We start from the raw sequence: 26,231 nt of genomic DNA, 5'->3' as shown, positions 1-26,231 counted from the left end.
ACAGCAAGGCAGGTGTGTCTGCACCTTCCACTTTCTTTGATACATAATCCAAGAGAACACACAAGCCCAGACTTCATCCCAGAGAGATGACCTAGAGGACATCATTCTCTCTTGCCAAATGACTAACGAGATCCCTGAAGATGATTCCAAAGCTTTTGGGGGTTTTGAGTTTTTAGGGTTTGTTTTGGGAGTTGAGTTCTTTTTAAGTTGCAGTCTTTGAGACAAAAACACTGGGGCTGGGATTCCTGATTTACAGGCGTCTCTGTTGCTGGAGGGGAACAGCCCAACCTATCAAGTGACATATAGGCTCGGCTATGCTCGTGGAATTATCTCCTCTGAAGTCCCAGCATTTCCGTGGAAAGGGGAAGACCCCAGTGAGCCAGCCTGATACCCCGACTCTTCCCTGGCACAGCAAAGACCCACAGTCTTCAAGTAGTGGACAAACGTCTCCTTCACCAATGACACTTCACAAATGCCATGCACCTCTGTCCTTGCAGCCCTTTCCTGACATACCAGAAGTCTTCCATCTGCAATCATCTGCAGCGAGGACAGTAACATAAGGAAAAACTCACAATTATTTTTAACATTGGAAATGAGTAATCTGAAATCCCGGGTTTTCCGTTTCATCCTCATTTTGATGGAGCTGACAACTCCCATGAAAAGGGTGTTTGGGAAAGAAGGCAAAGCACCAGCCTGGTATCCCGACGGTGGATTAGCTTCAAACCTTCAACCCTTGTGTCTTACACAAGGTTACCTGTCCCTCCCTCTCCCCTTCATGGGGTGTTGAGGGTGAATTTAGAGCTCTATAACCAGACCTGGACATTGGCTGAGGCAGAATAAAGCTGTGTCTGTTCAAGCTCAGTTCTTACCTAGAACTCAGACACTAGTGCTGGGTCCCCAGGGTAAGTCACTCTAAAACCAAGCTAATTTGGTGTGTAGGAGAGGTGACAAACAGGCAAGGAGTGTATGTGTCTACCTGTGAAAAGAAAGCTTTTTTACCCGACTCCACAGATGAAAGCTTAGCGAATAACCCTTCTAAGCTTCCTTGATCGGCTGGCTTTGCTGTGGAGTGAAGGGCAGACCTGATAAGATTAGCAGTCTATCATGGTCAATCATGTATATAGGAAGCATAGTTAAAAATAGAGAAAGTACAGCAACCACTAATGTCTGCTCCAGTTGGGATTCGCTTTTCTTACGATCTGGTTTCTGTTAATAAAAAAGATGGAGCAGACAAGGTGTTACCAGTGCCAAGCATCTCAGAAAGGAGAGATAGGAGACACCTAAGAATAAATTAGAGTCTGCTCCTCTTATGAGAAATCAGATATTAACCCGATGATTGGACAGGTGGGCAATATAGCACCTTAAAGTTTCTGGACAATCACCTAATATGGACCCCTGCTGTATTTTGCCATAAATACTTCACTGACTTGCCTGCTATGCTATTAACATCCACAGGGGCTCTTCCAGAGGAAGAATTGCCCATCAAGACCGATTCTTATGCTACCTTTAAAAACAGCCTTTAGGGTCCTGTATTTTCTATATGGTCTTATTAAAGGTTACTGTGAGAATCAAGGCAGGACACCATCTAAAATTGATAAAACGTTATATTACTTCAATGACGAAAGTTTGTTTTAGAATAAAGTCATTTGAATCGAATTTTTTTTTTTTAAGAACACTGAAATATCACATATTCTAATGAAGCAGATAATTATTTGGCAGAGTTTCTGCAGGAACAGTACTCTGGGCACCCCTGAAAATCATAAATAGCATGCAAGTGGAATACAGTTGCATATCAAAGACGGGAGCGTCCATGCTCCAAAAGCTGGTGGGCTTCAGCCAGCAGAAGCGTCAGCGGTCACATACACACAAGCTCTTGCATCTACCCTCCTGTGCTGTGTGACACATGGGACAGCCTGCTTCTTTACTTAGGTTTCTGCTACAACGTTCAGCCTACAGTTTCTTAAAGCTGATGAGTGCTGAAAGTGTATTTGTGGGGTTTTCTCTCCTTTGCTTTGCTGCTTTAACTCTGCGTCATGTCCACGACCTTTAAAAAGCCAAATTTTACAAATCCAGAAATCACAACATCCCCACAACCCCATCCATCACCGCAGTACCGCTGCTTGAGTGTTATTAAAATACAGACTCTGAGCCCAGCTCTGTCCTGCCCCTCACTAATTCTTTACTTAAGTAACAATTACGAGAGAGCTCAGCTTGTGTAAGGCTGACAGGATTGGGCTGTAAGATATTAGCACAGCCCAGAGGCATGCGCATCTCTACCCCGCAGCCTAGACAGCCATTACAAGATGCTTGGATGTAAATATATATCTGATGTCTGATATTTTCCCCTTGAAAGTGTGAAAGGAGGAGGGGAAAAAAAAAAAAAAAAAAAGACAGGTAAGATATAGCCCCTTTAACCCCAAGAAACACCACATAGTCAGGAACCTAAAGGAACAAGTGGCAATACTGATGACAGCCAAATCCCATTATTTCAAACTATCATCACAAAAATCCACTCACCTGATGAACACTCTGCTAGGCTCCACTTGCAACCTGAATAGTCTGCTGCTAGGAAGCCTGACAATAAAATGCAAGTGTAAAAGGCTGAACAAAGGCCAAATACTACAATTGGGGGGTACATTAAGTGGGGTAATTAATGGATTCATAGGAAATACATCCTTTTACTTATTAGGTGAATTAAAAAATTCAATGTCCACATATGAGTAGAAAATTCAATGTCACATATGAGTAACACCCAATATTAGGCACAGTAACTAGAATATTTCTACCTCTATACAGAACATTATGTGCATAAGTGGGAGGTAGAGTAAGTGGGAGGTAAGTATAAGATACTTCCAGATATTTGTACTGTCTTTTACAAATATTTAGATGAATGGCTTAATTGGACCAGAGAGGCCCGATGAGAAACGGCTGCACAGAAGTGGGAGTAGTAATATCCATCTCGGAGAAGCTAAGGCCACCTCCAATAAAGCTCTCCACTGTTCCCTGAGCAGAGGGATGAGAAATGAATGAGAAGCAGAAATGGCTGCCAAAGTGGCATTTCTATGTATCCCAAGAGCACGAGGCTAGAAAGTTCATGAAATCCAGGCACTTGGCCTCGTTGGTCCCTGAAAGGAGCTCAATGTGGTTTTAAGGCTACGACAGACTCGGATCTCAATGAGTTTCACAAGTTCGTACGCTGCACGATAGATCACATGTGAACACTGACATTAGCATATACTACAGAGCGTTTAGCACATGGAGATATAAAGCAGCTATTGTTCTGGCAGTAAGGTAATACGTAACCAGATAGTCCCTGGCTCCATCTAAAAACCATTTTCCCAGCATTTCGCTGACTTGTTCAGCAGGAGCCTCTCCGCTACAACAGAGTGCACATTCATGGCCAACGAGCGGGTCCAAAGTGATGGGTTCTCTCCCGCAGTGCCCCACTCGTGGCCCCCGCGCCTCTTTGCTGGGGGAAATCGTGCTCTTAACCCAAAAAGAGGTGACACGAACTCACAGCCAAGCAAGGTGCACAACTTTTGGAGGAGGACAACGCCTTGGGAAGGCGTCCAAAGCTTTACCTTGCAGAGCCGGAAAGCTGCAACCCTGGTGGAGCCTTACCTTATGCTAGTTCCCACACTAGCTACAAGGAGGTAAGCGCTCTTCTTTTTTCCTCAGGGGAAAAACCCTCAAGGGTCCTTTTTTTTTTATCTTCTTCAAAGCATACCCTTCAAATCTAGCTATAAAAGCATCCCTGCAACAAACCAGCACACACCCTTGTTGCAGCGGTGTTAAGTGTCACAGCGCTTTGGCGTCTGCAGCCCGTCTTCTTTATAGAGAAAGGGACCCATTTGGCACAGATCCCTCCCCTTTCCCCGGTGTAGGACCTGGCCCATCCTCAGCAAGGTAAGCAATAAATCACGGTGAATACACGACTCAGACGTGGAACGTATCGTGTAAAGAGCAAGTTTTTACAGTCCACATTCCTCCTTTTTTCGTACACCACCATCTCCCACAGCCCAGGCTGCGTGGCAGGTGGGATGGGTTCCTACCTCTCTCTCCCGAGAGTACTTATTCTTGGTATGCTACTGCCTCTGGCAGATTCCTGCCTTTTAAACTCTGCACATCTGTTGATTAAAAAAAAAAAATAATAAAAAGCTTGGACTCTGGCCTGGTTGACTGAAGGCACAGAACATTTGCGCATCTGGGCAGAGCCCAAGCCACGCAGGCTGGGTGGTAGGAGGCCTCTTTGCACGCCAAGAGAAAGCAACGATGGGTGCAGGGAGAGAAATGACCGTTTGCTTTGCAGCAAGCGGGGATGTTCCAGGTGCTCTGTCCCTGTGGGTCTCACCCCCGGTGTGCAGGGGCCTGCAAAGGGGAGACACGTGGCACACGGACCCACGTGGACAAAACCAGCAAGAATCAAGCAGCCACTTGTGTAACAGCCTGTCCTGTTGCTTCTCAGGGCAGGACAGGACAGGTAGGAACGACTTCCTGAGAGTGAAAGGAATCACAGAATCATCTGGGTTGGAAAAGCCCTTGAAGCTCCTCCAGTCCAACCATGAACCTCACCCTGACCGTTCCCAACTCCACCAGATCCCTCAGCGCTGGGTCAACCCGACTCTTCAACCCCTCCAGGGATGGGGACTCCCCCCCTGCCCTGGGCAGCCCATTCCAACGCCCAACAACCCCTTCTGCAAAGAAATCCTTCCGAAGAGCCAGTCTGACCCTGCCCTGGCGCAGCTTGAGGCCATTCCCTCTTGGCCTGCCGCTGGGTCCTTGGCTCAAGAGACTCATCCCCCCTCTCTGCACCCTCCTTTCAGGGAGTTGCAGAGGGCCAGGAGGTCTCCCCTCAGCCTCCTCTTCTCCACACTAAACCCCCCCAGTTCCCTCAGCCGCTCCCCATCACACCTGTGCTCCAGACCCTGCACCAGCTCCGTTGCCCTTCTCTGGACACGCTCGAGTCACTCAATGGCCTTTTTGGAGTCAGGGGCCCAAAACTGAACCCACTCATCAAGGGGCGGCCTCACCAGTGCCGAGTCCAGGGGTAAGATCCCTTCCCTGTCCCTGCTGGCCATGCTATTGCTGATACAAGCCAGGATACCATTGGCCTTCTTGGCCACCTGGGCACACTGCTGGCTCATGTGCGTTACACAGGAGCTGAGGTGGCTGGAGAATCCCTTCTGCTTTGCGTCTGCTGTGGATGATGCAGACTGGAGTCCTGCTCGCGGGCTGCAGGAACGGACCGCAAGTCCGTCCGGACCAGGAGTGAGAAAGCACATCTCTGACAGCAGCGAACAAGCAGAAAGCCTAAAACCCAGCCAAGCCCAGGTCTTGTTAATTTGCTGCGGGACTTCAAACCTCTGAACACTTAACTCCTATTTGGAAGCACGACTCGGATCCTTTTTTGCAAAGAAAATGTACCAGGAACCTCTGAGAAGATTTGGCCAAGGACATCGTAACGCATCTGCGGGTTAGAGCAACAGGAAACAACCATGGGCCAAATTCACTGATGGTGTATAATTGAACACAAGCACCCCCGGCTGCTGATCCCTGTGACTTCAAAGGAGTTGAACATACTATTTATGCCAGCAATAAAACTCAGCTTCCATTAGCTATATGTTCACCATTTAAATGCAGTGGTCCTGTCGTGCACACACCAATTAGAGTCCCCTAATGCTTGGGAGTACAAAGCTTTTTTTTTTTTTTTTTTTGATGGGAAGGGGTGGAAGGGAAGAGATCAGCCGGCTCAGGGGAATAGCAGAGAGCCTTTCACTGTGAGGTCTCGCGTTCAAATCTGTCATAGGCCAGCGGTAACAGATGGCCACTTCTGAAGGCTGTTCTGTAGCTGACATGAAATGAGGGATTGTCTCAGGCCACTGGTGGACAACTTATTGAAGCTACAAGCACACTGCTGGTGGTTTCTGGCAGAGACGGTAGAAAAACCAAGGGATTACATGGGTACGAAGCAACTGCTGCCTACCTGATCAAAGGCACCTCCTTCCTGGAGGGAATTGAGGCAAATTGCTGGCAGCTTGTGGCTGCCGCTGCCTGCGCGGTGCAGGAACCTCTGGCTGCACAAGCCCAGATCTCGGTCGGAGACGGCCTGCTTCAGCTGTCATCAGCTCCTTCGACTCGTCAGCACCAGTCCCCGTTCACTGAACTTGCCTTTGGACACACTTGAGGTTTTGAAGATTAAAATCATGGGGGGAGGGAAATGGAGATGAGGAAGTTCTGTGGCAACGAGGAGGCAAACCCATAGGGAGGGGAAGTTTGCTACAATCTGTAAGCTGGGTATGGGAATAACCAATACCACCATGATTAATTTCAAACCAATTCCAAGCTAGTGGCCTCTCAGTCCTTCCCTTCTCAGAGCTTGTGTCTTCTCCAGGGAGCACTTTAACTTTCTGTGGGCAGATGACAAAAAGTCCACCAGTGCTCAAGTGTCCCTGGAGCAGAAGTGAGTCCACACGAACCAGAAGAAATCTTTACTCAGAGGAATTTGTAAACATCAAGGAATAAATTAAGCCAAAGGATATGTGGGGTGGGAGGAACAAGTCAAATTCAGGCTTAGAAATGCCAGCCCTGGGTTTGGAAAAGATTCAGAGGAGACCACTTCAGGAGAAATTGCTTTTTTTTCTTCTTGGAACCTGTTTCACAGCTTCACGTCAACTCACAGAAGCACGTGTGCGCTCCTGACCTGGCGAGTGCGCTTTGCGGTGGTGGCTGGTGTGGCTTCCAACAGCCCAACCTGCTGATGGACTCATGTGGCCAACGAGAGAGCAGCCTCCCTCAGCAAACAGTAGCCACTGTCCTGCTCCTGTGTGCTGGCCTGCCAGGGTCTGCAGTGTGGGGAAAATAGGGCGATTCCCCTGCAATCTTCCTGCACAGCTGTTTACTAGCTGCGGATTACTGCTGTCACATGAGCTGCTTTACAGCAAAGCCAAGCTGTCTTCATGAGCTGAGAAGGTCACTGGGAGATAGGGGCCTCCAGGGACAAACACACCACCCTCTACTGCGACTGTGATTTACCTCCCAGAGAAACACCAAGGCAGCAAGAAAAACGTTCCCGACTGGTCAGAGGGCAAGGAAAAATGGTTTTACCTTCAAGCCCTCTGCCCAGCTATCGTTAGAACTCACCCAGCGAAAGGGCAGAGGAGGGACATCCCCGGGGGTTAACTCTCATGCTGTTCATTTACCAAGCTGCAGTCAAGATGCTGGAAGGCTGGAACAGTCCTTACAGTGACAAATTTACCTTCTCTTCCTTGTGTGCCCACAGGTGAGGGCGTCCCACCGACCTTTCGGACAAGGCCACCCAAGGGTCACCAGCCCAGGGGTGCCACGGTGGAGTTGCATCACAACCTGCTGACGCCTCAAAGCATAAATGAATCAATCCTGTAGTGAGAAACTTTGTCCTCTTCAAACCCAAAATCTAACCGCTGAACATCAGGGCCAATGAAGAGGAACAAGTTTCACTTGAAAAAACAGAAGTCTGAAGGTCCAGTGCGGCCACTTAGGAAAATGAATTAAAACCTGCCGTCTTCATCATTCTGCCATAGGCAGGTCTGGTGGAAAATGAAAACATTTCTGCAAGCGAGATCGCTCACAGGCTCAGTGGTTGCAGGACAGGGCTCTTTACTATGCCCCAGAGGCACAAGACAGATGGGGTTGTGCTTTTAGGCTTTAAAATCAGTCCCTGCTATGGAGATCCAATGAAGAGGATAAATACAGCCACAGAATGATCCTCTAGACACGCTCAGAAAAAAGCAATAGAGGAACTCAAGAGGTCAGACCCTGCTAGGAAAGCAGCTGAGGCAGTTTTCAAAGAGGGCAGAGCACTTTTTAAGGCAAAGAAAAGAAACAGCCCCTTGAGCAGTTTGGAGACATCTACTGCACATCGTGCGCCTAGGAAGTGGGAACGCACAGTCCGAAGAGGAGCACGGAGTGGGGGAGGCTGTGCTGAGAGCAGAAAGAACGAGTAGCTCCGCAGGGAGGGAACTTTGATCTAACACACAAGACTACGAGCTTCGTAAATGGAGAGACACGCAAACCATGCCTCAAAGAGCTCTACCTGGGGAAGCCCCAGCTCGTAGCTTCGCTTACAGGGTATTTCTCCTTCTAGTGGGGTGCCCGGCGGGGGGGAGTTCACAAAACCCATCTCATTTCATAAGATGCCTCACACAGTAACAACAGCTTGCTGGGATTTCAGCCAGCTTCCCATTTGGATCAGATTGCACCCTACGCCCACTGACAGCCATTAAGAGCCTGGAGCTCACAAACTGCCCTCGGGTCAGACGAGCCTCCATCCATTCAAAACCCAGCAACATTTTCCACAGCTCTCCAGTGCACAGCGGGAGAGGGTGGCCTGATCCAGCCCAGCTCACAGTCACAAGGGTACCTGCTAGGGAAGGCAAGAACTGCGCCCTGCTGTCATGAAACAGCAGATTGCAGCCCAGTTCTGCTGTGACACAGGGGTGCAGGGGGATTAGAAAGCCCCTCTCCATCTGCCCTGATTCAGTGTAATCACAGGCTGCCCCTCTCAATTCCCCAAGCCCTTGAATGGTGTAAGGGGTAGAAGTGGCACGGCACAGGTAGCGAAACAGCAACGACATCCCCAGCTCTGTCTGTGGTCGCAACGCATCACTACACAGATGAAGATGAGGGGATGTTATTTCTCTAAGCAGGAAACCAGCCACCTTGCGAGCTAAAATCTGCACTGGCAGATGCTACAGCTGCTCCACAGCAGGGACAATCGCCCATCCTCACCCCCAGGCAACAAGGGGTCAGTTGGGATAGGTTGCAGAAGAAACAACACCCTACAACTCAAGAGGCGAGTCTTTCTCCACTCTGGGAAGCGGCTCGCTGTGTGAGGAGGACGAGCTGGGACCTCTCACTTGGGATTGTCTGGAGGAGCAGGAGAATGAGCAGAGATCATGCCAGGAGGATGAAGTTGTCCTTGGCTGCCTGCTGTTAAATTGGAAGGTCTTCCAGAGATGGGCTACAATCTCTGTGAGCCAGCATTTCACAGGGCTCAAAAAGCTGAGCGGGGGCTGCCACACGCTCAGCACAGGTTTGAGTAAGTTGTTATTACAGGCAGAATCCACCACACATCAACTTCATCCTGGGAGCACAGAGAAAGGAGCAGCAAAGCAGAGGCTGGTTTCAGTCTCGGCTTAATCTACCATCCACCCAGTTCAACACTTACAGGTTTGAACGCTCAGATCCACAGACAAGCTCTGCTGGCATAGACGTGTCCAGCAGAAATGGCAAAAAGCTGCCTTCCCCTGCCTGATGTGGTCTCTGGTCCTTTCATGAGTGCCACCACCCTCCCTGCAAAGGCAGCAGGAGCCCCAGGAAGCTCTGCTGGTACCAAGCCCCTGATCTGGGTGAGGTTAGGCATGGAGGGGGAGGCCTGGAAAAATGATTCGCCAGCATCTGTGATGGGTCAGGAGAGCGACGCACAGCTAGGCAGCTTCACAGAGCTGGTCTTCTGACTCCACCTGTGCCCTTTTCTTTAGGCCAAGAGCTATAAATAAAACAGCACCACACTGAAGATGTGCAGCTTGTCAGGAGAGCACCTCCCTACCCCAACCTGGGGCCAAAGCACCGATCCCCAGACAGCGGAACCAAGATCTGCTTGCAGACAGACTACACAAATACCTCCATCCCCTCCCATCCCGATTCTTGGGCTGGGAACAGTGGCAAGCAAGGAACTGTTTGTCTATCCAGTTCTGCACTTCCAGACATATTTAGGGAAACATACTAAATATAATGACTGTCATTCCTTTCCTGCCTGTATTCAATCTCAATCTTTAGACAAAAGCTTGCCAAAGAATTAGGATATCCATCTCTTGCAGGCACCCCAAAACCACTGCTGTAACCAAACTGGTGTAGGTGCAAAGCCCTTCTCAAACATCTGCACCAGTGAAACTGAGCCTTATGGGGAGGGGGGGGGGGGGGGGGGGGGGGGGGAAGAGTTTTCTTCCTGACTGCTGCCCCCGAGACAGCTGCGTTTCGGCATTAGAGGGGATGCATGTGTTAAAAATTTGGGATCCCTCAAATATGAAGCTTCCCAACACAACAATGCAGAAGACAGATTGATGAACACCGTGTCAGTAGATCTGAATTTTCCAAGAGAAATTCAAGATCAGCAGAAAGAACTTGAGCTTCCTGTTACAATCGCAGAGATGGGAACTGCTTTAGGTAGTAAGACCAGAACAGCTTTCAAGTATTGCAGGAGACATCAGGCAGCTTCTCTTTTTAAATTTATGGATAAAGAAGAAATCCTGCCCAGCCTGGAGTCGATACTAGTCCTGCTTCCTCTTCCAGACCAGAACAAAAGGGAACATATTGCAACTATGCTGAGAGAGGAGGGCTGCTGTCTATTTCTTTAAATGTAATGTTAATGCCTTGTAATCAGCTTTAATTTTTAAACAGACCCAGCCCTCCTGTCCATTTCCCCTAATTCAGGACACGTGGAAGGTAAATGGCCTATGCTTAAACCGGGACAGCATCAGTGTGACAGCTGGAGAGCCTGTAAGTCTCAACTGCCTGAAAACAGGAATGGATGTCAAAACTCACCAGGGGAGGGGAAATAGGGAGGGCAAAGGAGATGCTGGAGATGCCATAAGGTCATCGAGAAGGTGGGAGATAAGGCCAGACGAGGCACAGCTCATTTTCTGGGTGGAAACTCACTGAAGCCAACAGGGCTCAAAGAAATGCTAGAAGTGATGAAACAGCAAAGGACTTGGCAGTGACTGCCTACCCCCAGGGAAGCTGGCTTCCCTTTCAGGGTACCGCTAACACCATCGCAAACGCTGAGGAGACAAGTGTCTTTTAGGGGACATCGACAAATCAAGCCAGGAACTAAGCAACCCCTGGTGTCTCCCCAGGGTGCTGCCTTCTCTCTTTGCAATCTCAGAGGCATGTTTCAGAGCTAAAAAGCAGCCTGTAGACTTCACATGAGACTTGGATGCAAAACAAGGGCACAAAACCACCCAGAGGGTCTCCTTGCGCTCCTCCGACACTGCTGCCTTTGCAAAGAGGAAAGAGACCTGTGGTACATCACGAGTGCTCATCATATAAAAATGTTTTCCCCCAAGGAAATAAAATGATAGTGCCCATGAGCCTCTCTACCCCAAAAGCCAAAGTGTACCCAGAAATAACCATTCTGCATCTCCATCAAGGGTCACAAGGGGACTTATCAACGTCCCTCAACAAGCCAATGGAAGCCCTAAAGCCAGCAGAACTCAAGGGCCGTGGCATCCACCTCCAGCCTCTTGCTCTACTCAAACCACCCAAACCATCTGTGCCAGGTTGCTGGCTCCACACAACACAACTGCACGTTGGCGTAGGTTGCACCCCGTTGGTTGGACCAAAGGGAAAATCTGGCCATCAATGTGGTACAAGAGGGACTTGTCTGAGTCACTATTTTTTGCCCCAGTTGGTGGACAGATAAATCCTAATCGTCAGCGGCAGCCGCCTTGTCATCAGCCCCAAGATGTCAAACCAAAGGCGCACGCAGCCTGAAGCAACTGCACCATCAGCGCTGCCCAAGAGTAACGTAGGACAGCAGCAAACCCCATGAGATCCATCAGGATGGGTTTAAAGCAGCAAGGCAAGCCGTGCCAAAACGAGCAGAAATCTGTGCTGGTAAGGTTCTGTGCAAAAGGAGCAGTGGTCTTGGAAATATTTTGGCCCTCATTGTGCTGGGAAAGACCAGCAGCACCGTGCTGACTGTTGGCATTAAACCTGTGGCTGGTGTCCCACCAGCCCAACATATTCCTCACCACCCACACTTGGGGCTCCCCGGACGGCCAGATGCTGACATGGAGGGGTGCAGACACAGAGATGGCTGAGCTGCGCTCAAGTTTCCCCGCTCTACAGGGCACACGCAGGGAACTGCATGTACCTGAGACAGAATAAGCTTGTTTTAACCGAGGTTTACGCCAACATATTTTACTCAGAGTGCATCACGGCCCTGTTGCTGACAATAATTCATTCATGCACAGCAATTCGTCCTCCAGGAAACACTTTTCCCTGGTCCTGGATCTGCTCAGTGCACGCACCCTGAACTCATACTCATCCACTTCAGCTCTCTTTGCCGGTTGCCACCGGCCTCTCTTCTCCCCTGTCATCTGAAACACACCTGCAAAAATGATTTTCCTCACTTCTCCTTCAGATCGGGATTAAATCATACCTGTTTCAGGGTAATGCTTCATTAAAAAAAAAAAAAATAATCTGTTCCCACTGGGAAGACCCTACAAAAAGCTCAAGTCTCTCCTTCCTGGCTGTTTGGATGCAAGCAAGCTGATCCGCGCTTCGCCAAGTTGCTAGCGACTCATTTGGGTCCATCTTCCCTAAAAAGGAGATCCAAAAGGGAAAAAAAATATATTCTTTTGAACGACTGACATTTGCAGCAGATTAGCCTCCAAGCCTCCCCCCCCGTTTTTTTTTTTTTTTTTTTTTTCCTCATGCAAAAAAAGCCACCAGTTACCAGTGGATCAGTGGGCTGCACCTCCCTGTCCCGAGGCATCCAAAAGCAAGAACAGGCAGTTCCCTTGCGCTGGGTTTGCCCGACGTATCTCCCTCTGCTTTCACCCTCTCTAGGAGACAGGCAGAGCCCAGAGGACAGGATCTCAACTCCCGCCTTCCCCTCCTGGATGTGCTTTCAACTGTAAACAGCCTACACAGAGCCGGATGGGACTAGCAGCCGCGCTCCAGGCCTGGAGGTCTCCGTGCTGCCGAGAGGAGGGTTCCCCATCTCCCATCTGCGCAGCCGAGGGTGGAGACAGGTTTCCACCTGACACCTTATTGATTTTGTGCGGGAAGCTCAGCAGCCTCACCCAGAGCTGAAGCCTTTTCAGCGTTTAAACCACTTCTGATATAGAAGTTGCTAACTGGAACAACTCTTCTGCGCAGCAAGTTCCCCATCACCCTAAATGCCACTATAGGCTTGTTGATCCTACGCTAACTTGCAAGACGCGCTCCTGTGCTGATGCCTTATTTCCTCTGTTTGCGAAAGCAGAGAGCTTGCTAATCCCCCTTTGCCCACGTCAGAGTCCTAATGCTCTCCCCGGGCTTCCATCACAACTCGATAATCCTGGCTCACCCCCAGCCGTAAGCACGGCTCCCTTTGGTTGTATGGAGAACTGGGCTTGGATTTTTTTGGATGACTGAGGGGGATGGAGAAGGGCAAAACTCACTGTAGGCTCCTCTTAGTGCCCACCTGTACACCGCCACACACCAGCACTCCCAGGAGCATCCCCAGCAGCACAGGGAGGAGATACATCAGTCAAACGTGCTTTGGGGGCAGGAAGAAGAGCAGTAGTGCCGCACGTGAGGACCAAAGTGCACAAGCAAGGATCCACTGGGGCTCTGGCTGTGCCTAGCTCAGGTCTGTTAAATCAATTCCCCGGTCACAGCTTGGTTTCACATCGTCCACTACCACTTCTCTTCCCAACACCAGCTCTTTCCACTGTGCCTCCTTCCACACCCTGTTCTGAACCCCAGCTGGAGCTTTGAGCATATCACCCCTCTCACCCTCAAATCAGCCTTTCAAAATGCCGCACACTGCGCAAAGCTGCCATAACCCCAACACCGAGGCTGTTAAACCGACCTTCCTCGGGCAGGGAGTCTGCTCTGCCCTTCACGGGCAGCACTGCGCACTGCTACAGCCCTGTGCAGGTACCGCTTAGGCAAAAGCTTCATCAATATTTCAAGATGAAGCCAGGAAGCCCGTAGCCCGAGCAGCTTTCAAGCCCCCGCTCGGATCAATGTCAAACAAAAGCTGCAGTATGAGGATGCTCCAGCGAGCGAGGCCCAGACTGCAGGCTGGCACCGTCACCTCTCCTTTCCAACGCCGATCGAGTTTCTCTCCTCGGGCCCTGGCGGGCTGGGACGGCTCCAGCGCCAGCCCATCACAGGGAGCTGCTCAGAGCGCACACCGAAAGCAGCCCCAGAGCGCAGAGTTTCCTCTTAGCAGAGCATTTTCAGTTTCCAGCCAACTTCAGAAATCGGTGCTGCTACAACCCCCTTCACTTGCTTTGAGTATTACTTTGCTTTAATGCCAGCCACTTCAGAACAAAACATCTGAGGCTCAAACCATGGGGTCATTGCTTTCAGCATCTCGACTCGGAGCAGATGCTCCAGAGTAGCAAGGAAACCGTAATGCACTTAGCTAGTTTGACACTGCATGGGAGCAGGAGATCTTATTTCCCTTAGCTATAAACGTAACCGATCACAAGATTATCTGCAGCCCTTTTGCAGTTCAGCCACGCTGCTGAGCTCCCTGCAAGACCGAATTCAGCCCTAGTTTCGAGACATCCGCAAACATACAGAAGAGTTGCCTCTTTTTAGCCGTCTTGGTTCTTTTGTATCACTTAATTATTATTCAGATGCCAGAGAACGGATGGGAAAAATCAAGATAGAAACAAGAAATTTTAAGAAGAGAATAATTACATCTAATGGCTAAAATCAGGAATGAAACACCTCACCTGACCTCAAGCAATTTTGTTAAACTACTGTCTCCTTTTCCCTACCAATAGGATGGGGATAAATTTATGTCCCTTCCAGGGAAAGTGCCATGGGTAAGGGATTGGAATCCCTCAGAAAGGACCTACAGAAGGGTAAGAGCATTCCTAGAGAGAAGCATTTATTGGAAATATCAGCAAATGAAGACTTTGCAAGCAACATCGAGCCGGGGGAATTTGCTGTTTAATATCGTTATGGTTCTGGCAGTTGTTTTCCCCCTCTCCTTTCTGCAACCAATTGCACAAAATCACTCCCCATTTCATCTCCTCCCGACAGAAGGGCATGCAGAGCAGTTTGTCCCCACTGCATCAAATAACTGAGCACCGGTGTCCAAGAGGACGCTCCCACTCACACCCTGGGCTTCAGGGTACGGAGAAAGCAGACAAATCCTCCGCGACAGTGCCAACGCTGAAAATCCATCTGCTCTCCATCCCCAGACAGAGACAGCAGGAATGGATACCAACATCTCCTCCATCCCTAAGGGAGATATATTAGCTGGTTACGTAATAAAACTAACAGCATGGCGCTTCCAAGGACTGCCGCGCCGACAAAGCCCTTCCCCTTAATACCACCGGAGATTAGAGCAAATCGAAGAAGAGTGGAAACAAGGCGAGGGGCTGCGGGCGAGGTTTTGCACAGAGGAAAATGCTGCAGTCTTTCCCCTTAATGCACTCTAAATGCCACCTGATTTCCAACTCTGCTGCTAAAAAAAAAACAAAAAAAGAAAAAAAAAAAAAGAAAAAAAGCCCAGCCTGCATTAAAATGTTATTAATGCTGGGTGAGTGAGGTGGAGTGACTCAGGAAGGGTGTGGAGGAGGAGAGTTTTTTAGGGAAAGCATCCAGAGGAATCCAGACCATGAAAGCATTTTGGAAGCAGACCAAAAGAAGTCAGGGGTGCAGATCTGCTAAAGGACACTAACGTGCTTTTACAAATCTGATTAGTTGCCGGTTTTGAGCATCCAGGGTCAGATCCTTCCTTCGATAAACACACGTCGCTTATTCCCCTCATGCCAGGCTGCCGGCAAAGCGGAATACAACCCAACCCTACTCTTCCCTCTCAAGATCAGCTGTATTCCCAGCTCTGAGGACAGGGTTTTCACTTCATTTCTGCTCCCTCTTCAGGCTGGCTGACTCCACAGCAAGTGACATCAAGTCGAACGCCCTGAGTAAAATTACTCTTCCCTCCACTGTCCCGTTTTCGCTGCAAACTAAATATTGATGTTTTAAAACAAGCGTGCTCCCTATGAGATGAGGATTTTGATGGATGTCAAACTCAAGGTCTCATCTAGCCAGATTTCTGCTTTACACACAAAGTGACAAGGCAAGAAGTCATTGCTCTGCCACCCAACTGCACATGCTTGCTCCCCCTTTGAAAATTAAGGGTCCACATAGCCCCAATGCTCAAGGTGACGTTTCTTTACAACTTCACACTTTGCATCCTTTTTGAGCTTATTTTGACACACCTCCTTTCATTTAATCAAAATAACCAGTGAGTTTCACCTCTGAACTGGGAAAGAATGGGAAAGGCATCAGGCAGAAGTACAGGGCAACTGGATGCAGTGGACAAGCACCAACTTGTTCATACGTTCCAGTATCGTCTCTTGAACCAATTTCTGTTTTATTCACTACAGCTTAGTTTGAATAACTGTGGAAGTCGCCAGACTTGGCAGAAGAGACATCCAGATAATAAGTGAGAAACGCTACAGAGAATCCCTGGAACCAAGCAACTGACTATGGTGGCAAGATGGAAAATAAAGCAGGAGGCAAACAACCCGAGGCTGACCGCCAAGGGATGACTGGAAGGTGCCACCCAAGCAGAAAAGCGACAGTTGCTCAAGAGCAGCCACCAAGCATACAAAAAAAGTCTTGAGAAAGGAAGGAAATGAGTGGGTAATAAAACGCTGGTCATGCTCTCTGCCACTTCACAGGGCAGCATTTTGGGGATGAGTTTATTATGGCACTAACTAGCTGTTAGTTGACTGAGTCTGGTCCTCCCTGTGCCAGGCACTGTGCAGATACAGAGTCGGGAGCAGTCTTCCCACCCAAAACTAAGACTAAATAGCAAGCTGGCAGAAGGAGGAAAAGAGCAGAGCCACCAGCACTATGGCAGTAAACAAGAGCTTAGCACTACCATTTTGTTCCGGGCTTTTAAGTCACAACCTTGTTAGTGACAATCTGCAGTGAAGCAGAACTATTTTACTAGCAAAAACTTGACATTTCAATTAAAAGAGAGGAAAAACCCCTAGCTAAAAACAAAGAAAAAACCCCAGACAAAGTAAAACTTTCTGGCAGCCTTACCATTGGCATCTTGGACTCCGGTAAGTGCTCCTACTGCTGCTGCAGTTTCACCAGACAGGACAATTTGTCCTCCACCTTGAAGAGTGGCTTCAGCAAGCGTGGCTACTGCGTGGGCAGCTGCTTCACTGTGGGCACAGGAGAGGAGAAAGAAGAATGAGGAAGACCAAACAAACAAATCATTCCAATAACATCCCTTTTAACCAGGCATCATATGTCAAAGAGAACAAATCCAGAAAGGAGGGATTCTTGCTGGGCCCAGATGAAGTTATCCAGAGCAGAAAAATCTACAGTGGAGGAGGAATATAGGGGAAGAAGCTGCTTCCACTGGCGTTTTTCAGCTTGCACATCTCTTAGAACATCCCTGCCTTCTTACCTTATCCTTTTGCTTAGGACTTTACTAAAAGCTTTTGGTCAATCCAAGTAAGTTTCTGGTACAAAAGTCATCCTTTTGGCACTGTCACATTCCGGATCTCTACACATTTTAGAGCTTTCCCCTTCATTACCAATTCAGCCAGTTCACCTTGCACTGAAACAGGCCCAGAGGTTTACCATTACCAGGATCACATCAGCAGCTCTGTATTTAGCTAAGATGGAGTACTTCTCCCCAGCCAAGTGGTTTAATAATTCTTTTTAATGAGTGATCCGTAGCTTAGCACAGTATTCTTGAATTTCTCCATACAGATGAGGTCAGACCAAAGGTCCCTCTCGTGCAGCAGCCCTGCTGTGAGAACAGCCAGTATCAGATATTTAGGAAGGAGTGTGTATGATCCTTCCCTTCCTACACCCTCTCAGCTTCCAACGGTCGGCAGCATATTGATTTCCTACATCAGAGACTGCATCTGGACCATCAGGTTTGATTTGTCTAATCCCCTTTGAAACCCATTTATAATTTTTGCTTCCACAACTTCCTGTAGCAATGAGTTCCATGTTTAATTAGATGCTGGGTGAAGAAAAATTGCATTCTGGTACTCTGAAAACTACTGTCTCAGTCTGGCTGGGCAGCCCTTAAGTCTGATATTGTGAGAAACAGAAAATAACTGTTCCTTTTTTGTTTTCCCCATGATTTCACAGACTTCCAGTAATCTCCTTCCCAAGCTGAAGAGCCACAGTCCACTTACTGTGCAAGGACTCTTCCTGGCTTCTGATCACTCTTGTCCCTTCCAGATTTTTTCTGATGTAAGACATCTGTTTGAGGGGGGTGACCATTTCTCACACTATTCAAGACGTAGACACACCATGAGTTAGTGCAGGGGCCTAATCCTGGCTTGTTCTCTATGCCTTTCCCTACAATTCCTAATATTCAACCTTTTTGACAGTATCCGTGCAGCAGTGATAAGACATTCCTGGAGGATAGTCCCCTGAATGCTTCCTGAATGGTAACTGGTAGCATACAGTTCCTCATTGGGAGATATTTCTTTGTACGTGTATCACTTGGCATTTATTGACACCATATTTTATTTGCCATTTGGTTGCACAGCCAGAGTGCTGTGAGTGTCCTTCAGCAGCCGTCCAGATTTCTCCAGATTTGTTGGATGACTATTAAGCCACTTCTAGTGACCTACTGCTAGTCACAAAATTCCAAAGCCACCTCCTTCCTGCAGCTGAACGTCCTACCATTTCTTACCTTAATGAACTAAAGTAGGTATTTTCCTCAGCTTCCCTTAGGATGCTCTTCCTTAACTGCCCTGTTCATTCTCCGGTAGACCAATTGACTCAAATATTTTGCAAGTACTTCCTACTCATTCTTTCTCCTTCCCAATTTCCTGCTTAGATGCTGTACACTTTCCAACTGTATTCACTCAGGGTGTATTTTCACATCTGAATAGCCCCTCTGTCTCTCAGAGTAGCTCTTAAACACTGTTAACGAACCAGAATATTTTCTTGTTCTGCTTTCTTCCTCCCTTTGGCTAACCTCTCTTCTGAACCTGCAGCTATGTGAAGGCAGTTACACCGCAGGAAAGCCAACTACAACACGGCAAACCTGAAGTAAACATGCATTTACCAGCGTAACCCTGTTTCCCAGGCTTCACACAGCACTTAGTCGAATCCATTTTCAAGGGCAATTGAGCATTTTAATAATCTGTTACGGTTGCATCCCTGAAAATAATAATGATCTGTGGCATAAAAGCTTTTTCCAGTTACAGTGTGCTCCACAAACATTAATTGGTTCAGATCAATGAATTAATTACCCACCTCCACTTTGTCCTCTTTTACTAGAAGGCCTAATACTTCCCATCCTCAAACCTAACAGAGGTTGCGTCATCCATCATGTCGCGCAGTTGGCAGATGTACCGCTCTACGCAGGGCTATGAAAGACTCTGCTCTCTGTCAGCAGCCATCGGAACAAGGTTCAGGGATGGCAGTTTTCAGGTAAAAGAGGCCTAAAGTTTCCAGAGCTGGGATAAGCCACCAGCTTTCAAGGAGCGAAGCCTGGCTGGGATCTTCCTCCAGGCAGGGGAAAGACTGCAGTCCTACAGCTGAAAGCTACAAGGAGCATATTGTGGCAAAGGAAAAAGCACACATCTTCCACGTGGAAGGGTGTCGGAGGACAGTCACCTAGAAGGGTCTCCAGCACTACCATGGTCAGTAGACAAAGAGGGTGACAGCAAGCTGGGAAATAAAACATGAGGTCCCTCATTGACAGGGAAGGGATCTGACCCCTGTGCTCGGCACTGGTGAGGCTGCACCTCAATGAGTGGGTTCAGTTTTGGGCCCCTCACTCCAAAAAGGCCATTGAATGACTCGAGCGTGTCCAGAGAAGGGCAACGGAGCTGGTGCAGGGTCTGGAGCACAGGTGTGATGGGGAGCGGCTGAGGGAACTGGGGGGGTTTAGTGTGGAGAAGAGGAGGCTGAGGGGAGACCTCATGGCCCTCTGCAACTCCCTGAAAGGAGGGTGCAGAGAGGGGGGATGAGTCTCTTGAGCCAAGGAACAAGCGGCAGGCCAAGAGGGAATGTCCTCAAGCTGCGCCAGGGCAGGGTCAGACTGGCTCTTCGGAAGGATTTCTTTGCAGAAGGGGTTGTTGGGCGTTGGAATGGGCTGCCCAGGGCAGGGGGGGAGTCCCCATCCCTGGAGGGGTTGAAGAGTCGGGTTGACCCAGCGCTGAGGGATCTGGTGGAGTTGGGAACGGTCAGGGTGAGGTTCATGGTTGGACTGGAGGATCTTCAGGGGCTTTTCCAAACCAGATGATTCTGGGATTCCCACTGCAATGCTGCTACAGGCTTCACACCGTTCCTGATGTACAAGCTGTTTGAACAGACTTATCACAGGGTTTTCCTTGATATAAATGGAGCTGATCCTGTCTTGAGGCACAGCAGAGACTAAATGACTTGTTGAAGGCTCTTCCATTCATATTTTCTAGAAGGCACTTTTTAGTTCTAACACCACTTCTTTTTATTGAGGATTCTGCATTTCTTAAGCTAATGCAGGTAAAGGAACAGCTCATTGCGACCTTAAGAGCTAAAACTAGTGGTGATAGGATGAAATTAAAATCAAAAGCCCACTGATGTTCTAGTCCAGAAAAACTTTTTAAAAACCAAAACACATAGAAAAATCTATTGCCTGGAAACGTGCTGGATAAAATCCTGCAAGTTGGATTCCGGGAGATTGGGCTTCTTCCTGCAACCCCATGCCTAGTTACTTTAGTTGTTGTTCTTATGGTGTCCTAAAAACGTCACTTGTTTTTAAAAGGCAATTTTACAATGAAACTACTAGTAAAAAACCCTACTTAACCAACCTTCTGTGGCAGCACAAAAAACCACACACAATAGACCTGAATCTGGACCACAAAGAGAAGAAACAATTCTACGTGTGTTTGTGATTCAGTTGCAACAGCAATTTGGAACTGAGCTGTGAGTGCCCCCAAGATCAAGGTCACTGCTTTAGTAATTTGTGTATATACCAAGGTCTCGGAGCTTTACTCCAACTATCAGCAGTGTGGACTTGCGCCTTGTCCTAACCCAGGCCTGTTCAGTCAACAGCTTCTAGACCAGAATCTTGATTTGGATGAGGAAAATATTTTGTCTACACCTCAGCAGTGTGAAACCCATGCTGCTGGGGCTGATGGCATGTTTCCTACGGTCCTCCTGCTCTCTCAGGGTGCAGTTGTGGTGTGACACAGCCACTTCCAGTTTTTAAGAACAGCAGGCAAAGCTTAAGCAACTCACCAGAGCTGAGCAAAGACACTGCTTCCTGCTGCATGGACCCGTAGAGAACTATGCTGCAGATCTTGGTAACCCGAGTACAACCAAAAACCTAACAGAGCTCATTCCAAGATGAAGAGGCACCATTACTATTGCAGCTCATTCACCTTCTACTTCAGAAACACGTCTGGGAGAAACCCCCCAAAAAACTGGCCTCTGGACAAGAGACTGATTTCTGAAGTGAGACCATATTGCCACACAACAGGGAAATTCAGCCTTAGTCTTTTAGTAAGAAACAATTAATAATATTGAGGGAGACACAAAGCAGCATACTTAAAAGGTGCTATTAGCACATCACGACTCGCTTGCTTAGCAAGCTCAATTCTGTAACTGGATCCTTGCTGTACAAATGAGATCATTTAGAGGGTACAGTTACTACTCATCTTTCCCCTTTCAGGAAATTTCCATGTCAGTGTTCTATAGTTACAGTGGAAATCAGGAACTGTCCTGCAGACACCTGGACATAAGCTGACAGGAATTTGCTAAAGAAAAGCCTCTACTGGGACAGCACACAGTGGTCTTTGCGCCATTAGAGTGAAAACCTAGAAGGAAATGTCATGCATGTGTGCTTCAAGCCTCCATCTCTCACCCATACCTGTTGAGTGCCATGGTAACAGTTGCTCCTTGTTGCATCTCCTGAGATGCTGCCACTGCTGCTTCTGCTAATGATGCCACTGCCTGCGTGGCCTCTGATGCCTGCGTCGTCTGGATAGTCATCTCACCCCCTTGTAGCGTTGCCCAGTTCTGCTCCACCTATAGGGAAAAACAAAAAGAAAGGCCCTAGGATAGGATGTTATGCCATGAATGCACAGCTGCCTCCTAAAGAGTCAGATAGTTTCAAGTGGTCTTTGCAGAATCCTGCACATGCTCTGATTCTATGAGACACAGAAAAAAAGGGAGGAAGCCTGGGATCCATCTGAGAACGTTGCTGGACCTTACAACCCTCTATCAGCCACGGGTTTCTCTAATTAGCCATGATTTTAGTTGCTGTTCTCTGTATGTTCAAACAAGAACCTTCGTTTTCTCACGTGCACGGAAAGCACACCCCATAAACATCTGCGAAGCCTCTCAAGCTCCTACAAATCCCTCTTGTCCGGCCACGTCCGCAACAAAACGGAGCGGTGTTGATCGTTGCTGTGCTCGGATGACTGCCAGCCAGCCTGGGCAGTTTATTAAGTTGCTGCATTTCTGCAGTGCTGGAACCCCAAGTGTGGATCACATCCCATAGGGAAAAGGGCTGTGCTTGCCTCACCATTTCGATTTGTCTGCACCCATCTGCTGTCATTTGGGGGAACAGTCCATGTTCCCGTTCAGGATTTATTTGTACAACAATTGTGAACTTGGGTGGGTTTGAGCCAACTGGAATTTCTTTGTGTTGCAGCAATATACTTAATAAAAGAAGATGGCAGATGGAAAGTACTCTGTTCATATATTTCAGGTACTTTCAACTCCCTTACTTCAGACCTTTACGTAGATAGGTTTCATATTATTGAAACTTCACCCAGTCTCGGTCGCTCATTTTTCACCTTGTCCACGTTTCTCCATTTGGGACTTCACAACTCAAGAGATAATGAGTTAATGAGATAATGAGCCACAAAATCCACCAGGACATGAACTAGAAATATGCACTGGACCAAAAAAAAAAAAAAAAAAAAAAAAATTCTACAGAAGTGGAGGATGAAGGCACATCAGCTGACAAATCCTACTGGCTGATTTGCAAGATGAAGATCTTCCCCCACCCTCCCATCACTGTTCTCATCTCCATAAATGTTTCAGGCCACTCACCATCTTGCTGAGACTCACAAGTAAGAATGCTGTAGAAGGTGATGAAAAACTAAGCCCTCAATTTGTTAAGACGAAGAAAGCTAATAAGTCCACAGAAGCAGAGCTGGCGCAAGGCTCCCCACAAAAGGACAAGCAAATTTTGCTGCCTTTGGGCAAGAAAAGGGTTAGTCCCATCACAGAGCAGAGAGGGAGAGAGAAGCTGTCGCGCTCTCACTCACATCTGCTATCACACACTCCTCAGCTGCTGCCAATCTGGTTTTCGAGCACTTGGGCGCAGGCAAAGTTGGCACTTGGAGCTCTTTAGCCATCCCCAGCCATCTGATGTTCAAGAAGGCAACTGCTTCATTCTCCTGCGCCCAGAGCTGACCCTGGGCGGAAGGATCCAAAGCAGGGAGGAAGCAGTGAGATAGTGCATCGTGAAAAGGAGAAAGGAAGTTGATTTTAGGGAAGGCAATGGCTTTTAGGAAAGATGCAACTAGGTTTGAGTGCCCAGAGAGGAAGAAGTTGCAGATGGCAGAGATCTCAAGAGAGTTTGTGTTAGTTGTTAGCCATGCCAAAACCCAACCGAAGCAAGCCCAAGCTGGGAAAGACACCCTTCCCACCCATGCAGAAGAACAGACATACATTTTTTTCAAATACATGGCAACACACATTTGAGTGATAAGGCAGGTCTCCGCTGTGACACACGGGGCCCCGGAAAGATGCTTAAGCTGTGTCAGAACAGGGACGGAATAAGGCCTGGAGAAAAAGTGGGGATTGTCCAGGCTCTTCTCCACACTCACATGAAGATTGTGCTGCTGAGATCCTAGCAAGCATCCCTGCTCCACACTACTCGGCATCCTATAAACACATCAGCTTACTCAGAGCTAACTCAGATCTTCACACAGCAAGAGACAGCAGGACAAAAGAGTCCCTAGAGAGGCTGCCAGCAGGCTGTGGCTCTATCTGTGCAGAGAAACTGCACTCATTCCTCAAAGCAAGTTTATTTTTGTATCTTTATTTTGTCCAAGATATCGCTGAGATGTCCTGTTCACATTAGGAATTAGATGCCTGTGTTCCCCCAATTTGTATTTGTGCCTTTGAAAAATTTCTGTCAGATCTCAAGAGACAGAACTGGTTCTTGAAAACCCTCCAAGCAGCGACAAAGTGCTTCAAGGTCACGGCCCCGGAGCCAGGCTGCTTCACTGTGATGGGAACAGGGTCTGGTGCAGCACAAAGCTGTTTCGTGCTGCCACCTCTCGCTGTGACAGCCCCATTCACGCAGAGCAGCCCCGACTGCGCCACTCCTGCGCGCAGCCTGGCCTGCCAGAAATTCCAGCGAGCAAAAGGGCAGAAAGAGACCTGCAGCCTGATTTAAAGGTGGGTTTGGGGGTGAGGAGGGTAAAAAAAAAATAATTCAAAAAGCTTTCATAATCTTAAAGGAATGTTCCTTAAACACACACAAAAAAAACCCCTTTATTACTTGATTAAAAAGAAAAAAGTGGAAAAATAAATGTATGCAAATTTGAGCATTCAGATTTAAGAATCCAAATGGCCCGGTTGAGTTCTGGATAGAAACAACTTTGCCAAGTTGTAAAGCAGTGGAAGAAACATTCACAGTAAATAGAACAGTAACTCCACAGTATCTTCAGTTGTCTCTACACTACTATGCATTTACACAGTGCTCTCAGGGAGGTTTGCAAGTAAATCCCAAAAAGCTGCAGCAAAGGAACAGTCCCATTTTGTCCAGAGATCAGTGGCCAAAGACTCGCAGGATTTGCCCACAGCCATGTAATATCCTTTGCTAACCACAGGTTCAAAATATCCCAGGCATCGCTCCCAACCCTGAACTGACAAACCAGCATCAGGATCTACAGCTCACACGAAACAGTCATTAAATAGGAACACACGAACGTGTACTTGTGTACGTCATTAAGTCTCTATCTGCTACAGCAGATCTCTCAAAATAAATAAACTATAGGAGATATAAAAGGAAAATGTATGAAATTCAGAACTGAGGCTTCCACCATAATTGCATGTGTACATTCCTGTGTCAAAGCGACAACAGTTTAGCACTTTCTATAGAAAATTTTAGAGTCTTATGTTCACATGTGTGTTAACCCTTAACACTGCAGGGTGAGGAAGCAAGGCTCGGTGTTTTCCGTGACAACTTAATTTAGAAAATATTTAATTCCATTGAACTTCAGACAGGACAATTCTGGTTTGTGCACCACGAACACGACCCAGGCCCTTACCTCTCCATCAGTCACTGCAGAATAATTGACTTGTGCGACGGTAACTGTGGTAGGCAACTCTGAGGCATCAGCCAGCGTGGCAACTGTGGCACCAGTGCCAACCTATGGAAGCCAACAAAATGCCGTTAAACACGTTTGTTATTGCAGGAAAATGTCCTCATAATTCAGGCAAAGGGACACTCCAATGCTCTCAGATTAAAAAGCATCGTGCACACACAGACATTAATAGTAATTGCAGAGCTCAGAGGAAATACGGAGCTGTCTCAAAGGGCTGGGGGATGAAATCACACGCTAGAGCCACGTTACTCTGTGGCAGTTTCCAGAGTGGATACGGCCCAGCAGCAAGTTTTGCACAGCTCTCATGCTGTCCCCTACGTTCATATCTCTTGTCTCCAGGCACACGGCAAAGATTAGCTCATCCTCGATACACCATTGCCTTTGGAAATTCCCTTTTCCTTATTTAACAGCTGGGAAAAGACAAAGGCAGGGAGGTGTGCAGTTTTGTTTCTAAAGAGAATTAAACCTATAAATGCCAGAAAGTCAATGGGATCTCAGGTGCCCAGCACCTAAAAGAACACTAGTCAAAGGGAAAACGTACCTTAGCAGGTGAGCAAACAGAACCAGCTTGGCAAGTCTGCCAGGCCTTGGCGGGGGGAACAGAAAGCTGTAACAATCACTGAAAAGCTTTCTTTTTAAAAAAAAAAAAAAAACCAAAACAAATCCAAACAAACTCACACACCATGTTTTTATCTTCATGGCTGCGAGATGAGAACAGCCAACAGAAAATGATGTTTGAGACTTCACTAAAAACATGATGGGACAAACCGCTGGGCCAGTTCAGTATGGGAGGGCAGTGGAGGTTTGGAGGCAGAGGCACGGGGGAAATTGAAATGCAAATCCCACACCCACAGGGAGCTCTTGGGAAGTTTCAAGAGAGTACTTAAATTTTGGACATCCTGAGCTGCCAGAACCTGCCCCCCACCACGGGGAACGCAGGGAAAACAGCAGGAACACTCAGGCACTGCTTGAACACAGCCCCTTCTGCCCTGAATCCTCCTCTGTGAAACAGTGCAAGAGGCATCCTTGCTGCAGGGGACATCATTAGGTAAATATATATTTGGTGTTTGCAATATATATATTACACTTCAGGGGTAAGATGAAGAACAGGGGGCACATAACTAC

General features: G+C 47.9%; 1 protein-coding gene across 4 annotated transcripts in view; it reads right to left on the bottom strand.

Annotated features, from left to right (window-relative positions):
- Window positions 1-26,231, bottom strand: part of NRF1 (nuclear respiratory factor 1) — a 75,398-nt gene that overhangs the window by 11,427 nt on the left and 37,740 nt on the right. For 2 of the 4 annotated variants that reach the window (XM_074869624.1, XM_074869625.1), the window contains exons 8-11: window positions 25,050-25,151; window positions 21,626-21,783; window positions 16,831-16,955; window positions 2,518-2,574 (exon numbers count right to left, since the gene is read on the bottom strand). In XM_074869624.1, coding sequence (XP_074725725.1) covers window positions 2,518-2,574; window positions 16,831-16,955; window positions 21,626-21,783; window positions 25,050-25,151 — 442 coding nt within the window. The remainder of the gene's footprint in view (window positions 1-2,517; window positions 2,575-16,830; window positions 16,956-21,625; window positions 21,784-25,049; window positions 25,152-26,231) is intronic. The other 2 variants (XM_074869626.1, XM_074869627.1) reach the window with 1 other exon arrangement.

The sequence above is a fragment of the Strix uralensis genome, chromosome 5 (genome assembly GCF_047716275.1).
Source record: "Strix uralensis isolate ZFMK-TIS-50842 chromosome 5, bStrUra1, whole genome shotgun sequence".
NCBI lineage: Eukaryota > Metazoa > Chordata > Aves > Strigiformes > Strigidae > Strix > Strix uralensis.
Note: the sequence above shows the minus strand (reverse complement) of the source record. Positions and strands in the feature narration are given on the sequence as shown.